General features: G+C 43.5%; 1 protein-coding gene across 2 annotated transcripts in view; it reads right to left on the reverse strand.

The window, feature by feature from the left end:
* Positions 1 to 10,053, reverse strand: part of trpc5a (transient receptor potential cation channel, subfamily C, member 5a) — a 163,626-nt gene extending 153,573 nt beyond the window's left edge. The window contains exon 1 of one of the 2 annotated variants that reach the window (XM_023948991.2): positions 9,767 to 10,053. Coding sequence is in view for 1 of the 2 variants with exons in the window: in XM_078935759.1 (XP_078791885.1) it covers positions 9,532 to 9,612 (81 nt within the window). In the remaining variant the exon portion in view is untranslated. Of the gene's footprint in view, positions 1 to 9,531; positions 9,672 to 9,766 lie in introns of those variants that run through there. The other variant, XM_078935759.1, reaches the window with a different exon arrangement.
* Between the last annotated feature and the right edge of the window lie 6,109 nt (positions 10,054 to 16,162).

A 16,162-nucleotide genomic window follows, 5' to 3' on the forward strand; every position in this document is an offset into this window, starting at 1 on the left:
TTTAGACGGGTTTGCACATGTACTGGCTTTAACAGGGGGACACGTCTGGCCCTGCAGGGTTTGAGTCCCTGGTGGTGTCGTGGCTTACTGATGGTAGCCTTTGTAACTTTGGTCCCAGCTCTCTGCAGGTCATTCACTAGTCCCCCCATGTGGTTCTGGGATTTTTGCTCAATGTTCTTGTGATCATTTTGACCCCACGGGGTGAGACCTTGCAGATTCAGTCTTTCCAGCCTGGTGCAGGTCAACACTTTGGTTTCTGTTGTCCTTAGACAGCTCTTTGGTCTTGGCCATTGTGGAGTTTGGACTGTGGTAGTTTGAGGTTGTGGACATGTGTCTTTACTATAGATAACCGGTTCAAACAGGTGTCATTAATGCAGGTAACCATTGGAGGACAGAAGATCCTCTAGAGAAGACGTTACAGGTCTGTCAGAGTCAGAACTCTTGTTGTTTTTAGTTGACCAAATACTTATTTTCTACCTTTATTTACAAATAAATCAGACAATGTGATTTTCTGGATGTTTTTCTCATTTTGTCTCTCCTAGTTGAGGTTAAATTATGATGAAACTATCTGCATAGTTGATGGCTGACTAAATACTTTTTTGCATCCACTGTACCACGTGCACACCCTATACATGCACACATATGTGCACACAAACTACACTCTTTGAGAGATTGTCTGATCTCGTCATTTCTAACACTCAGGCTGCAGACAACAGAGCAAACTTATCATGCAAACAGAAATAACGGGCTCCTTGCACAGCCTGCAGGATTTGGGGGTTTTAACAAATTTGAAAAACGTAACGACAGGCTTGCGTCTCACCTACTTCACCCGTCCTTACCCTGAAATAATGTGTAAGTGTTCGCTACAACCTGTCGTTCGCAGCATCCCCGTAGGAAAAAATGTTCATGAAGATTCTTGCGTCTCTGGGTTCATCGAGTGGTCTATGACCTGGATGTGTCCTGTGGGCCGGCTGCATGCCCTAAACAGGTTTGACCATTTTTCACCCACAGATAGTCCGAATCCACCTATGAGGGCAGTTATTCCTAAGGCTTTATGTTGGTAAAAGGCTGAGGCTGAGGTTTGGAGTCTCCAGCACAGATATCTAGAGAAACACCAAAGAGGATGTTCATTTAGTGATGATGGACATAGGATGGTTGGTGTGTGTGTGAATGAGGAGGATTAGATAAGATTAGATGATTCTCTAAGCGGATCAGCCAAAAGACACTGACGATACCTGTACTTTTGACTCAGTAGAGCAGAATCTTTAACCCTTCAAGGGATTTTGATTGAATCAAATGGAAAATTTGACTTTTCAAACTAGAACTCTACAATCTGGTGTAGTCTTGTGCTGCCTGAGGCATTCTTTTAGATACATCACTTCAAGTTAAAAAAAAAAAAAAAAAAGAGTACTCCAGCTTCAGTTGTATCTAAAGCAGACTCAAAGGTACTTGGGCAAAAAAAAAAGTAATCATTCATCTCTTATTCCTCTCAGTCCTCTTTGACCTGATTTAAATTTCTGACCCGTCCTCACTTTCTCTCTAGTGCCACGTTTCCCCTCTAGCTCTATCCTTTCATTTTAATCAACATTTTGATTTAGGTGTTACATCTCCAGCTTTTATCCCGGGCTCCCTGGCCGTACTTTGTCTCATGGCCCAGCCCAGTTTGCTGTCTTTGTTCAAACCGTAAGTGTTCATGTTCAAACATTCTGCCTAGGCCTCTTTTTGTGTCTGACGTTACTGTTCCTGGAATGTAACTGAGATTTTGAAGCTTCTCTAGCCTTTGTGCTATTTATGTGGGGTCCAGATGACCCCACCACTACATCGATGTGTTGTCCGTCCTATGATAACAGTGGACAAAGGTGGACAGGATTTCATGTCTGCCATGGACACCAGTGAAGATCAAAAATCATGGAGAAAAAAAAAAAAAAAAAGAGTTCAGAAGTCTGTCTTTGACAGCAAAAGGGCTAGTATGAGGTGGACCAATGAACTAATACCTGTATACTTTACAATGAGCCCTTCCCAATGTTTCCTCACATAGTCAAACTCAAACACTCCAATGGAAAGAGAGGCCGGACGCTTTCCCCACACTAAACTTCCTCCATTATCTAGAGAAGCAACTGTTGTGTTTTTGTCCTGCCTCTGCTCGTTGTTCATGGAATTATGGAGGACAGCGACGCACACCAACATCCACAATAAAACAAGTTGCTTCATTTTGTGCTTATAAACGCTGACGTTCAAACAAAAAACACTTTTTGCACACCTTGAAAAAGCCTTAAGGTAGCACAGTAGATACATTGATGAATTCCACTCTGCTGTGTGCTAAAAGACCCCTAGAGACTTGTTTAGCTAGTCACAGTCCAAAAATTTCTGACAATAGTGGCTCAGAATTTAATGTGCTAATTTTCTGTATCTGTTTAGCAGAATGTCTTTTTGTACATTTTTGATACATAAATTATTAGTATTACGACAAAATACTTAATCACAGCTCTTCAGCTTTTGAACAATGGCCTTTAACCCACTTTTTAAACCTGAGTTACACATTCTTGGTGGAAGCTTGTCTCTTCTTTAAAAGGCTTCTTTAAACGTTGTTTACATGAGTAACTAACATTAAGGCAAACAATAAAACTCCCCTGGAGTTGTTCATGCTCATGATAAAGAATTATTAAACTGCATTTGATTAGCGGTGCTTAAATTCCTTTAGAAGCAATAAAGGAAGATGTATTTTTCCCCATGTGGTCTGCTAGACTTTTTTAATTTTTTTATTAAGGCTTTGGAGGAGCGAGCAAAGCTTTCCTTTCCTTCAGCTATAAATCCATTTTCCTCTGTGCAGACGGTGGTGGTGGTGAGGAGCCTGCATCACCTTCCCTCCTCACACAAAAGTCACGTTGCCTGTGGCTAAATAGTACAAAACACAGAAATCATTTTCCCTGGGTTGCATCAGTTCAGCAGACTATTTCAGGGAGTCCTCCTCTCCAAGTGCTGTTTGGAAACGCGGCGTGTCACGGTGCAGCAGCTCCTCCTGTCAGAGAATAGCCATAACAATTCAAACGATGGCTGGACAGCACCGACACACTCTGATGCCGAGTCAGGTTTGCTTGTTTCACCGCAGGAGCTACAAAACGTCAAACATGATGGGAAATAGAAGTCGACTGGAAGACACCAGCTTCCACACCTCTATGTTTGCAGTATATTTTTCAGGACTCTGTCAGTTTGTGGGATTTGACAGGTTTCGATGTGCTCAAACTCTGCATGTGCTCATTGGATCCTGCGTTTCTTTGTCTTGAACGTACGTCGATAAAGCCACAGCGTCCTTCAGCCAGCTGCAGTTTTTAATTCTATGGAAGACGAGTTCCTCCTGTGTGGATCATTTAAGAAAAGCCCAGTGTCAGCACTTTCCTGCTGCATGTGTTGAATGTTGGCTAATGCAGATTAAATACTTTCATGTTTGCTTCCAGTTTCCTTGTGGAAGCCATAGATTTCTGCTAATGAGGTAAATGTGTTTACGCCACGTGTTTCTCTGTTCGCCGCATTATTGGAAAAGTACTTTTTCAGCTCTGCTATGTTTGTCAGAGAGCAGGACTTTGGGTTTGGTTTAACCCTTTAGCTCAAGTGTAGACAGTCTTGGAAATACCATAGTTCTTCAACCATTTATGAAATTAACCTAATTTTAACTGATTCTGAAGGAGACTAAAGCAGCTTTACGTTGATATGCAACACTTTACCAACGTAAAAGGTTTACTAACAGAAGGTGTAGCATTTCTCTGAGTTGATCCTCCTCAGATTCTGTTGGAAATACATTTATCGCAAAGCAATCTGACAGCTAATAGCCTAAACGGTTTAGGAATTATTGCAGTTCAAAGAATGTGTGTTCTTTTGTTGTCGCCAGTAGCTGGGGTTACATGTACAAAATGTCTTTGATCGGATTACAACTGAACTGTGCCCGTGGTCCCAGAAAAACGTCATCCGATCATAAACGGCTACATACCAAACCTTCCATCCGAATAAATCATTTTGACATGCGCAGAATAAATCTAAAATAGCCGAAACGGCCGTAGAAGAAGAAATAGCGAGTTCCATAGTGAACACAGAAAGCTGCAGCATAAAGGGGAGATGATCTCATAAATGTGCTTTTATTATTGTTTTGATTATTTTTAAATCCCCTTTCACTCATAATTTGTTTAATCTGTGCTTTTTTCTTGGCCGGACGTACCCTGAAGGAGGGTTAGGGTTAGGCTAATATGTCCCAACAAAATTTAGCTTAGGATGCCGCCATGAGCATCTTGGCTGCAGGTAAATATGTGGGAATAACGTCAGCCTTTATTTTGTCTGGGCACAATTGAGAGTGAACGTGAGAGTATTGAACACAAAAGTCCAGAACAAGTATTTAAATACACAAGTGGTGGCTTAAACATGTGTTGCAGAGGGTGGTGTGAAGGTAGCTTTAGGCAACTCAACCTGCTGCTGACATTTAAAATAAAGACAAGAGCGTCAACACAAAAGTCACATAAATGTCTAGTATGAAGTCTTCAGAATGTGGAAATAAAGAAAGAAAACTAAAGTGTGAAGAAATGAAAGTTAAAAAAAAGAAATAAGGACATTTTACATCTAAATCTCACATTAAATTCCATTATTTTAATCTGGTACCGGGTTTTCTCGTGGCACTATGACTTCCTCCCACTGTCAAAATAATTAGTGATTATAAATTACCTTTTTGAAGTTAGAGCCTCTGGTTATTTTTCTCAGTGCTGACGAACTGTCCAGGATATTTCCCGCCTTTGCTCTTCAACAGCTGGGATAGGCTTTGGGAGATTATGAGTATAGAAGTTGGACAAACCAATGGATATACAGATGGGTTGACTCAACAGTCCACCATGCCTGGTGTTCCTTTGCTGGAAGACTGCCTGTATGTAAATCTCTTAGCTGGGTTTGGTGTATCCTCAGGAGAACCTGACTCAGGATGAAGGACTTTAAGAATGAACTAAAGTGCCATCCGCTTTCCCATTTTCTGTCAGCTTATCTGGGTTATTATTGCCGGGGTGCTGTACTTGGGGTCAGGGCAAGCAGGGAGATACAGTCTCCCTAGTGTGTCCCCAGACTGCAACTGTGCCCCCTCCCTGTTGGATGAAAATGTAACGCCTCACTAGGAATGCATACGGGTGGCTTTCTCAGGCGTTCAAACCTCTTTGATAAATTCCTCTACATGAATCTGCAAAGACAGGTCATTTCCCCTCCAGTGTCTGTGATCTTAAGGACTCATTCATGACCCTGAGGGGGCCTTCTTCCTTTAAAGTCCCACTCCGGTCATCTTTTGATCCATTTTCAAAGCGTTCCAAATGGTCTTTTAATCATGATTAATGCCAAAATAAAAAACCGTGTGCTGTTTCCTAGGCACAGCAGAGCAGCAATAGTTCATCAGAAACCTCTGAGTTGTGGGCGGGTCTGACAACCTCACCCCCACTTCCCATCATCCATTTGTTAATAGTCTCTCCCACTAGCTTCCTGCCTCTCAAAACCACAACCATATATTGATGGTGCAAGAAAAATGGCAGCAAATATTGGTTCAGATGAGGAAGACAAAGATGTCCATGGCTTGTGGCCCAACCAGCATCCTCCTGCATGTTTTCATCTGCTCCAGATTCACAGTGATATTCATAAAGAGATACTCAGAGATGCATTTTTGATCTTAAATCTCTACTGGAAGGCAACAAACCACATTTTCATGTCTCACCATTGGCCATTTGAATAGAAATGACTTGTTTTTCTTTTTTTTCCTTTTTTTCTTCAAAAAATGCATAATTCCTGTCCAATACAATGATGATCTGATAATGATCAGATCAGAAAAATGCCACAAGAATATGTTAAAACCAAAAACCCAGTTTTCCTTGGCGTGGGTCTCTAAACATTATCAGCGCAACAATCTAAAGGGGGCGTGGTTTTCCAACAGAAGTGGAAGCACAGCGTAGCTTTAAGTAGTAGAGTGTTGGCATAAGCTGGGATGATGTCCATGCATGTCACAGCAGTAACATCACCTGATAGAATTGACTGCTGTGGCTTTCTGCAAACAGCTCATTGTTATTTAGTTGTTTTAACGGCTTTTGGACAAGAAAACCTAGAATTCTTTAATATTTTACACGTTCTTTATCACATTTTGGAGTATAATTCACATTTTTTGCACCCTGCTTTTTGGTACTAAGTACTTTGTTACAGCAACTCATTTTTTTCTTATTTTCACTCTGTGATCTTTAAAAAAAGACCAAATACCCAGGACAGATGGCGTTCTAGTAAAATGACTGCAGTTTTAATGGCAGGCCTGTGTAACCAACAATGAAATGAAACGACATCTTCATTTGGTGACGAATTTCACCAATAAATAAAGAGTTTCAAAACCCAGCTGCAAAACAAACAACAATCATGGGAAAAGGAGGATTGACGGGTAAGAAAGGGTTAAAAAGAACAGCAGAAAAGAAGGGAAGGCTCCATAGAAGAAAAAGGAATGAGAAGAAGATGAAGTCAGAGGAGATGATGAAGATAAGAGGAGAAGAAAATAAGTGTGAAGTTATGTGGAGAGAACGGAGGAGGATTAGGTAAGAAAACGAAAAGAAAAAAAAGTAGATGATTGAACGATGAGAAATGAGAGAAAAAGAACAGCAAAAAGGTAAATAAAGGAAAAATCCTAAAGATGATAAGAACAGGGGAAACAGGGGAAAAAAGAGCGGTGGGATAAAACGGAGCGGCTGTTTCATTCTGCTGCACAAAACAATCCCATGCCAGCCTCCTCTACCCATCCATCCATCCATCCATCCATCCATCCCTCCATCCACCCATCCATCCATCCATCCATCCATCCATCCATCCACCCATCCATCCATCCATCCATCCATCCATCCATCCATCCGGTAGACGCAAAAGTGAGAGGAGGAGGAAGAACGGGAAAGAGAGGAAGAGTGGACTGTGGAAGCTAAAAACAAAAAGTGCTCGCCCACGCAGGTCAGAGAGGAGCAGGCTCGCCAATCCAGAAGAGGATTTGGAACCTGGACTTTCTCACATTCATGGACTCCCACTGCAGCACAGCAGCAGCAGCAGATCGGCGTCCCCTCACTCCTTTGGATCCATTAACACAACTACAACCTTCTTATCCTGACAGATTCAACCTGCAAAAGCCAACGTGAGATATGCTACATGAAAAAAAAACAATGAAAAGGAACATCAACAAAGTTTGACTGTTTTGAGAAGAAATCGCCGGCCGGCAGCGCCTTTAATTGAACGATGTGTAAATGTCTCCAACTGCAGTCGTCCATGTAAAGTTCCATTGGCAGCCCGCCGCCCACCAGCACAGCTGTGTATAAAAGGGACACAAATTATGATTTCTAGACGACAACGCCCACAACGAAGGTCCAACCACTGACGGATTTATACGTAGGACCCGCTATGGCCGGAGTGACGTCCGGTCATCTCCAGGCCCCCCCATCCATGTCAACAGCCCTCGCCCAGTCCCTGCGCTGCTACAGCAGGATTTTTAACAATCAGACGGGGGCAGGGAAACCGCAGCATGGGGGCAGGGGGTGGCTGGAGGGGGGGGGCCAGTCTGAAATCGGCCGATTATCAGAAGATTTTGGGGACCGTGGAGATCCTCCTTTCCGTTTATTATCACACTGCTGCCTTCCTGCCATCCGCCTGTCACTGACCTGCCACAGCGTGACCTCAGAACGCGCCAAAACGGCTCAAAAACGGTACGGTTGGGTACCGGTACTGGCTTAACGGGTCCATTTTATACTGGAAACGCTCAAAACACCAGTGGAACGGAGACTTTACAGACCCACAACGACGAAAAATTGGCTTTTTAAAATTTCTTCTGGGCGGAAGTATTAGCACAGAGCAACCCCCCCCCCACTATTGCTGAGAGCTCTCTGTTTAAACTCTGCTTGCATACAGCCCCTCCCACCCTCCAGACTCCAGCTCAAAGACGTTGGTGGATCTGTTTGTCTGCAGGAGGTTGATCAGAATGGAGCGGAGCAGGGAGACTGTGGTCCACCTATCGCAGTTTGTCTGCACCAAAGTCACACGATTCCAATACAGAAATCCTCAGAAAGGCCATTTGAAGCTTACATTTCTAGATAAATGTCTTCCATCATCAGAAAAATGCTAAAAGAATCATGTTAGAAACACCAAAACCATCATTTAGGATCTGCTGCCTCTGGTTCTGGTTCTGTTTCTCATGACGAAATTATTTTGAAAAGCTTTAAACTTTAAAACTGTGTGTGTTTTATGTTTTTGCATCTTAAAGCCAGTTCCATTTGGTGATGTAACAGCAGTGTTTGGGTATCATGTACGGTTTAAAAAGGGGATTTTCAGAGATAGATCGTATTCCGTCTCATCACTTTAACGCTCAGACGGTAAGAAACGTTGTTTCCCCGTATTTCAGGTGGATGCAGGACCAAACATCCATCTGAAAGCTTATGGGGCTCTGGGGCCTCAGGTGCTGCCGCTTCACGTCTCTACATTTCTGGTTTCCAGGGAAGCTGCGACCATCTGCTTATCAGGCAGAACAGGGACACACAGATGAAGTCGCTCTGCAGGCACATGGCCTCTTCATTTCCCACTGTAGAGCCACAAAAAGCAGAGGATTCTCTGAACCGAGCAAGATCAGGGACCAACCCGACCGCAGTGGAGCGTCCTCCTCACTGTGCTGCTGTTTGAACAGACGTTGAGGTTTAAATGAATCCCAAAGACCTTAAATCTGTTCTTCTGCTGGAATTTGGGATGCTGAGCATCCCTGACTGCAACTGTTGTGCATCAAGCCTCCACACAGAATCCAGGTCTTCATTTGTTTCTGCAGAACTTAAGAGCAAATGTGCAAAACTCTTATTAGCGTTCCTGACATTTGGGCACGTGCGCTCTTTATTGACATTACTTCTCCTCCCAGCACGTGATGGGTCCGTTTCATTCCAACACCTAGAACCAAACGGAACCAGGCGCCAAACATCCTTCTGCGCGCGCGCGCCCCCTGATTCATCTGGGATCCGTCGTCCGCGTCACTCGCTGGTTGTTGCGCACGTTCCAACTTAATGCCGTTCAAAAAGGGGAGGGGGGTGAGAAAGTAAGGGGGTGCGTGCGCAAGGTGCATTCTGCAGATGCGTATTGTTTTTGTTTTCCTCTGCTATGCGCGTCCACACACACAAACACACACGCGAAAGAGCACGCGCGTGTGCGCAGCAGAGATCTGCAGCCCCTGTAACACCCACAGGAGCCCCGCAGAGACCCACGGAAACTCCGCAGTTCCACGCACACATGAACTCACGCATGGACGCAAGCACGCACGCTCAGAGCGCGTGCACGGGCCCTATCTACGCCTCCTCTTTTTTTTCTTATTTCCAACATTAGTCAAATACAGCCAGGACACATACACCCACAGCGCGAGGCGCGTGAGCGTGGGCGCTGTCACGGAACAGGTGGGAGGAAATCCACATTAAAAAATGAACAAAAACAACAATAATGGAATAAATTGGGGGTTTTCTTTGCTGTCAGTCTCACCTGACTGACCGCAGAGGCTGAAGTGGAACTCGGCGCGGGGAAAAAAGTGCAGAAAAACGCGCCAAAATATCCGCTTTCCATGAAAACACGCAGCTGATCCTGGAGAACCCACGTGACCAAAAATGACGTTTAAATCATCCGCAGCTGCGGTTAATTGATCAATCAGCCTGCCACAGGTGTTGCAGCCCCCCGCCCCCATGTAAGGAGGGGGGCACGCGCGTCCGTTGGTTCTTACCTGAAAGCGGAGAGCCTCCTTCTCCGTCAGAAAAGAAAAGAAAAATCTCCCAAAATTAGGATTATCCTGCTCCTCTGGGCTCCTGCGCCCGCACGCACGTGCTGCAGGTCCTCTGTCGGTCTCTGCCTGTCGGTCTCTTTCCTCTCTCGCGGGATTTCCTCCCCCGTTTCTCCCGGGCTCCTTCTCCTCCTCCTCCTCCTCCTCGGGATCAGCTTGTTCTCCTCGCGCCACCTGGACGGAATCGCTCGTGACGCCCGTGATGTCGCTGCTGCGTCCTCGCGCGCCCCATCATGATGCCGCCGGCTCCGGCTGCTCCTCGGGGAGTGAATGGGAGGATGAGGAGGGCTCAGTGTTGGTTCTCTCTCAGCAAATCACGAGCTTCGAGCAACAGGTGATGGGAGTGATGAGCACCCCCCCCCCTCTCCTACCGCATGAACACCATACCCCCCCCCCCCCCCCCCACACACACACAGAAGTGACTCCCTAAACCATGAATGTTTAGGGTTTGTGGGGTGTGTGCACACTTGAAAAGTGAAAAGTCCAACTTTTCAAATGTGAGTTGAAGCCTGCCTCCGCTGGCCTTTTGAGGAACTGCAACATTTGGTGCACTGGTTTCTTGGCTCATCTGCTTCACACTGCTCCCTAAACCGAACCAGAGTTCACTTACAAAAACAAAACAAAACAAAAAAAATAGTCTAATATTGCCTTTTTGGGCTTTATTAACATCCAGCTGAGTTTGTTTTTTCTATTTTTGGAGAACTAAAGAGGAAAATCTAAGAGAACAATCTCTTTCATTGACCAAGCCATAAGCTCTCTTCACATCGAATTTTTTATTTTTTTATTTTCTGTTTTTTTAATATTTTTTTAATCTATGCATTTCATCATTTCTGTAATGAGTTTGATAAATCTTCATACATTCTTTATTGCTTTGACTACAATGCTTGAAATCAATCCATCAATCGCCCTCGGCAACGTGCGTTCAAGCGGCCGCTTTCAATGAAAAGTTTACGTGCACGCGCATTCCAGAATTTAAAACTCTTATGTTCACATACCTTTAGACAGAGTTTTTCAGCTACAACAAAACAAGCAGCTATTTAGCGCACATTTAAAATTAAAACAGTTGAGCTTTGACCAATCAGGGACTCGGATTCGGTAGTGACGTATGGACGGAGAGGTGAACAGATTATAAATCGATCAATTAGTAAGGGCGCTTCTTGTCCTACTACAGTTCTACACCAAGGCTTTATATTGGAATAGAGCAGTCAAAGAAACCACCTGGAGCAATATTAACGAGATTTACACCGCTTCGACATTTTGCACCAACACTCTCTCAACTGTACTTGGTGGACATGCGCTAGTATTGGGTAGCAACAGTCCAGGGCGAACACCACCACTAAATGTGCCTTCAAGAACCCGCGTTTAGCTCCTTCTTTAATGTGTGTCACATGCCCAGTACCATGCGGGGGGTTTGACCCAAACTGGTGCTGCAGGTTTTTGGGATGTCCGGGTCCGTAGAGGGTCGTAGACAGGAGTGGCGAGGTGTGCAAGGGCAGCCACCTTAAGGGATGTCAGGAAAATGGTACATACCACTGTTGTGTGTAGGGTAAGAGTATCGCGAAGTATTTGTAAGGCTATTGGAGGTTACACACACTTATGATGTACGGGGTCGCTGTCATACAGTGCCCTTATGTCACACTCTAGTAGTTATTGACTGCATGCTAATGCTGCACGCACGAGCTGTGCATGTGTCTGCAGGGTGCCTGTAGGATATCCTGTAGTTTATACTTCTCACATAAACAGCACTAACAGGTTATCAGCGCAGTTTGCAGGATTTAGAAGGGTTGAAAGAACGAAAAGTCTGTACGACACACCCGTATCTCACCTCCTTGTGTCTTGTATAAGTCTGCGCTACGACCTGTTGCTTGCATCATGTACGTGGGGAAAAAAATGCACATGAACAGTTTCACAGAAGGGTCTCATATGCCCTTGATACTTTGTACAGGTTTGCCTATTATGGCCCGCAGGCAGTCCGGATCCACCCATTTGGGCAGTTGTGATGGAAGCATCTATGTGGGTCGGTGTTGCTTTGTGATGTTTCTGTCGATGAAATGACTTTTTTTCACCAAACTCATCCGTGCTGTGACCCTCAGAATGACCTTGAAACCGTATTTTCATGTGCTTTAAACATTTAATCAAATTTCAAGAAACATTTCCTAATCAAAAGCTATTTTAGTCTCTTAAATCTTTCTGATTATCCATCATGAGTGTCGGACTTCCTGCAGACTGATGGAAAACCCACATCCCTAAATTATCCATCAGAGGTTAATCCTTCCAAAAAGAATGAACATTTTTGCCCTGCGAGGTCGGTTACCTGACTTTACACTCTTTGTTCCGTTAGCCACATCATAAAATCGGATGAATTTAATCCGTTAATCTGTTATGCTCCAATCCTGTCAGCAGGCCGCATGCCACAGTCACCTGGTACTTTAAGTACTTTTAGGATAGTCTCCACTCTTTAGAAGGTGAGAAGACCGAGCTCTTTTGCCAATATTTATTAGGTGAAGTTCTTCAGCAGATCTGCTGTTATTTTCACCTTTATGACTCATCCAGATGTTTAAAAAAAGTTTGTTTAGTTTGGTAGAAGTTTGGATAGTTTTATGGTAAGTGGTTGTGTTTTAAGAAATAGGTTTCATAGGTGAAAGTAAAAAGGAGGTGTTGATATCATGGACAGCTAATATGGGAATGGTTTAGGATGGAATGAAGAAATGGATAAAGACGTTCACCATCCCACCCAATCACGAAGTACAGGAATACAAAGTAATAGTATCAAGAAACAAAAATGTAGTACGCATCAGAGAACATCACATATCAGCCAAAGAGTTTGTTTAAACACCCACGGACCTTCCAATCCACTCACCTTTAGATGGTCAAACATTGGTTACTTCAGGATGAATGAAAATGAAGACGCAGTTTGGTTTTTACCCTAGAACACTCTCACTATAAAAAGTTAACACCATCACTTTTGCCGGGTAATTTTTACCCGATAAAATATAGCCAACAAATAGTACTTGTCATAAAAATAGATCAAAATATGACAACACGTGATATATTTGTGTGGTTTTCTTTTATTTTCAACTCTGTAACTAAATAGGAAGTCAAAAAACATGCTGAAAAATGATGGAAATTAGGAATTTGAGACCAAAAAATTCCTAAAGGATAATAAAACGATGCTAGAAACTTGGTCTTCGGTCCACCCAACACTGAAACATGCAAGACTTCCCTGGTGAAGGCACAGACCTCGGCAATAGTGCTCAAGGGTTAAAAGCACAGACAGCCGATGGTGTGCGTCACATTCCTGCCTTTTTTCTTCAGCTCTGCATTGAACTCCTTCTGTTTGGCTCACAGGTCTGTGAGAATTGTCCCGGGTCAACCAGTCACACAACATTTGACACTTTGTTGTTCTTGGTGGTTTAGCATCATCTCCTTAAAGACCCGTGGCACATGTTTTGGTGTTTGTTACATGTTCTTGTGGGATTTTTCTCACAATAAAGGACATATCTAAAGAACATCAAGCTTAAAATTAGTTCTCTGTATTTCTTTATTCATAATTGTTGTGTATTGTGTACCCTGCTCTGATTGCATCCACTTGTGGCTTCATTTTCCTCGTCTTAGCTGGGGTCTGGATCTGTACGGCTGAATGGCTGCAATATTGCTCACCGTATGTCTAGAACTGGTAATGTTAAGTTTGGGATGGGAGGGGCTAGTGGGAGAGAATGTAAACAAAGGGATGAAGGGAAGAGTTGAAAGCTCACACTGCGCCAACGGTCCTGCCCTCAAGTCAGACACATTTTTAATGAACTCCTGTCAGTCTGCAGAAACTATGTCCTAGATGTGTAGAACACATTTAAACTTTTAAAACACCAATAAAAAGACCAGCTTTGAAAATAAATCAAAATATGATTGGAGTGGGGCTTTATAGATTAAACTGTATCCATACATATGATAATATGTTACCTTTGGCACACAAAAGAGTGATTTTTTATGAAATATTGGTTATTTTTGCAGCTAAGTTTTCTACATGGAAGTAAGACGCCTCAAACTCAGAGGCTCCGCCTCTCTCTCCTTGTGGGTGCCGCCCATTTTAGAGCCCGCATGGGCAGGGTTTCTCCCACGAAAACAAACAAACTTCCAAACTTTTGCAAAGATGGATGTGCATTTTGTGCAAACATAATGAAAACGTTTGACCAATCACGGCTAGCTCCACTAAGAAATTGTGTGTGCTAGCCTGGGGGCGGGGCTGGCAGCGCAGACTCTTCCTGGAAGGGGCGGTTTCTCCCTTTGTGAAGTCACAATGTGAGAACCCACTCGTTTTCGTGGATTGGGAGGGGCTGGTGCTCAGAGAGCAGGTTTTTGGGGGAATACTCAGAAATGTGTGAACAGTTCAAAATACCCATCTGGGGTTATTTAAAGCTCAAACAGTTGATTTTGCGTGATATAGGCCCTTAAGAAAATATAACTAAATATGTCAAACAGTCCCCTGTCTTAAATTTTAATTTTAAAGTTAATGGTGAGTTTAAGCTTGACTACCACATCAAACGTGTTTCAGCTGAGACAGTTAAAGGTTTACTTCTTTATTGATTGTTCTCAGCAGTTTTATAGAGTAGAGCGCTTTTTTCGACTTTTAGTTTGTGTTAAAGGGCTTTATAAATAAAGGTTTTATTATAAAATAAATGCATCTATTTAAATGGAGATCTTTTCTGGTTCAGGTTGGCAGCATTGTGTAACCCAGTGTTTTTCAACCAGTGTGCCACGGCTCACTAGTGTGCCGTGGGAGATGGTCAGGTGTGCCGTGGGAAATTGCCCTCATTAACTGATCTAAAAACATTTTCCATCTCCAGGAAATCAGCTCTGTGTTCATCCAAACAGGCCCTGATAAAACACTGAGTAGTTAGGAATATGAAAGATCGTAAAATACTTTTTCTTTGTGTTTATCTGATTCTAATAAAGACATTTTCATAAGAATGACGGTACCGTGATTTAGCCGCAGCTTCATACGTTTTCGGAAAAGTCCCGCCCCTTTAACTATCTCCACCAATCATTCTTGAAAGGTTTAACCATACGTCATCAGTCTGACCAATCAGAAGTGGTTAAAGTCTTCTCTTCCTTGTTCAGACTCTGCCCATAAATTCTCTCAGTTCTAACAAAAATACCAGCTAAAGCTCGTCTTTAGCAGTGCACAGAATCCGGTGTCAGACCGTGGAACATGTGAACAAAACAATGAACAATGAAGCTCAGAGATGCTTGTCTTTCTGCATTCGGCGCTTTTTTGCACTACATCTCCCATGATGCACTGGGTTAAAGTGACAGCGTCTCAGCTCACCATGAGCCCTTGTTAAACGTCTTGAAACCACAAAGAACACACCAAACAGTTTTTAAATCCTCTAACTTAACTTTTATTACATCTTTTAGAAAAAACAGCTGCAACTTCCAGCTTTTTCTGCCACAATTATCACAAAAATGCATGTGAGATTGTGGAGGGACTGTAGATCAATACAGACTATGAGTTTCTCCTATTTTAAAATTTTTGGATGCTGGTGTGTTGCGGGATTTTTGTCAAGGGTAAAGTGTGCCGTGGCTCAAAAAAGGTTGAAAATCACTGCTGTAAGCAATACTGAATCATTTCTCTCTGCACATGTAAGCACCTCTATATTTGCGCGGAAGTGATAGCATTTAATAATCTTATTTGCAAAAGTGTGGTTGTGTGTGTATAATCCATCACAACCCAGACACCTGGTGCTTGAGTTGTTGCCCCTGTTGTGGTCTGGACGGTGTGCTTATGTGTGTTTATGAAGCGCGTGGGAGTCTGTATCCAATGGAAACCCAATTTAATTACTCGGTCGTCATGAAGAGATGAATGAAGATGGGGGTCGGAGAGAAGGGAACCAGTGGAGAGAGAGAGGAAAGGAGAAAAGTTATCGAAGGAGGCCCGAGCGAGGCGGTGAAGAGGAAGATGAAGAACAGCAGAAATAAAAGCAGAGACGCATGGGACCGGTGAGCATCGTCCATCTGCGTCAACGTGCGACACTTTCCAGAACAGCGGCTCCGTGTGTGTTTGTGTGAAGCAGATTATTGTGAGATTATCCAGTGCCTATGTGTGCAGAGTGTCTACACACACACACACATACACAACCTGTGCAGAATGCTACCATATAAGTAGAAGCAAAGACTCGAAGTGAAGAAACAAATGACTGCTGATTTTTATCAGGTCAGATGGAGCGCTCCATCATAAACCCCATTTGCTGTTAAAGAGCCACACGGGAGCCGCTTTACGAGGAGCAGAACTGATCAGACCAAAGGTTAGTTCTTAAAGAGTCTAAAGATTCAAGGTTGAGAAAA

This window comes from Oryzias latipes, chromosome 18 (genome assembly GCF_053564925.1).
Source record: "Oryzias latipes strain Hd-rR chromosome 18, Olatipes_Hd-rR_3.1".
Classification (NCBI taxonomy): Eukaryota; Metazoa; Chordata; class Actinopteri; order Beloniformes; family Adrianichthyidae; genus Oryzias; species Oryzias latipes.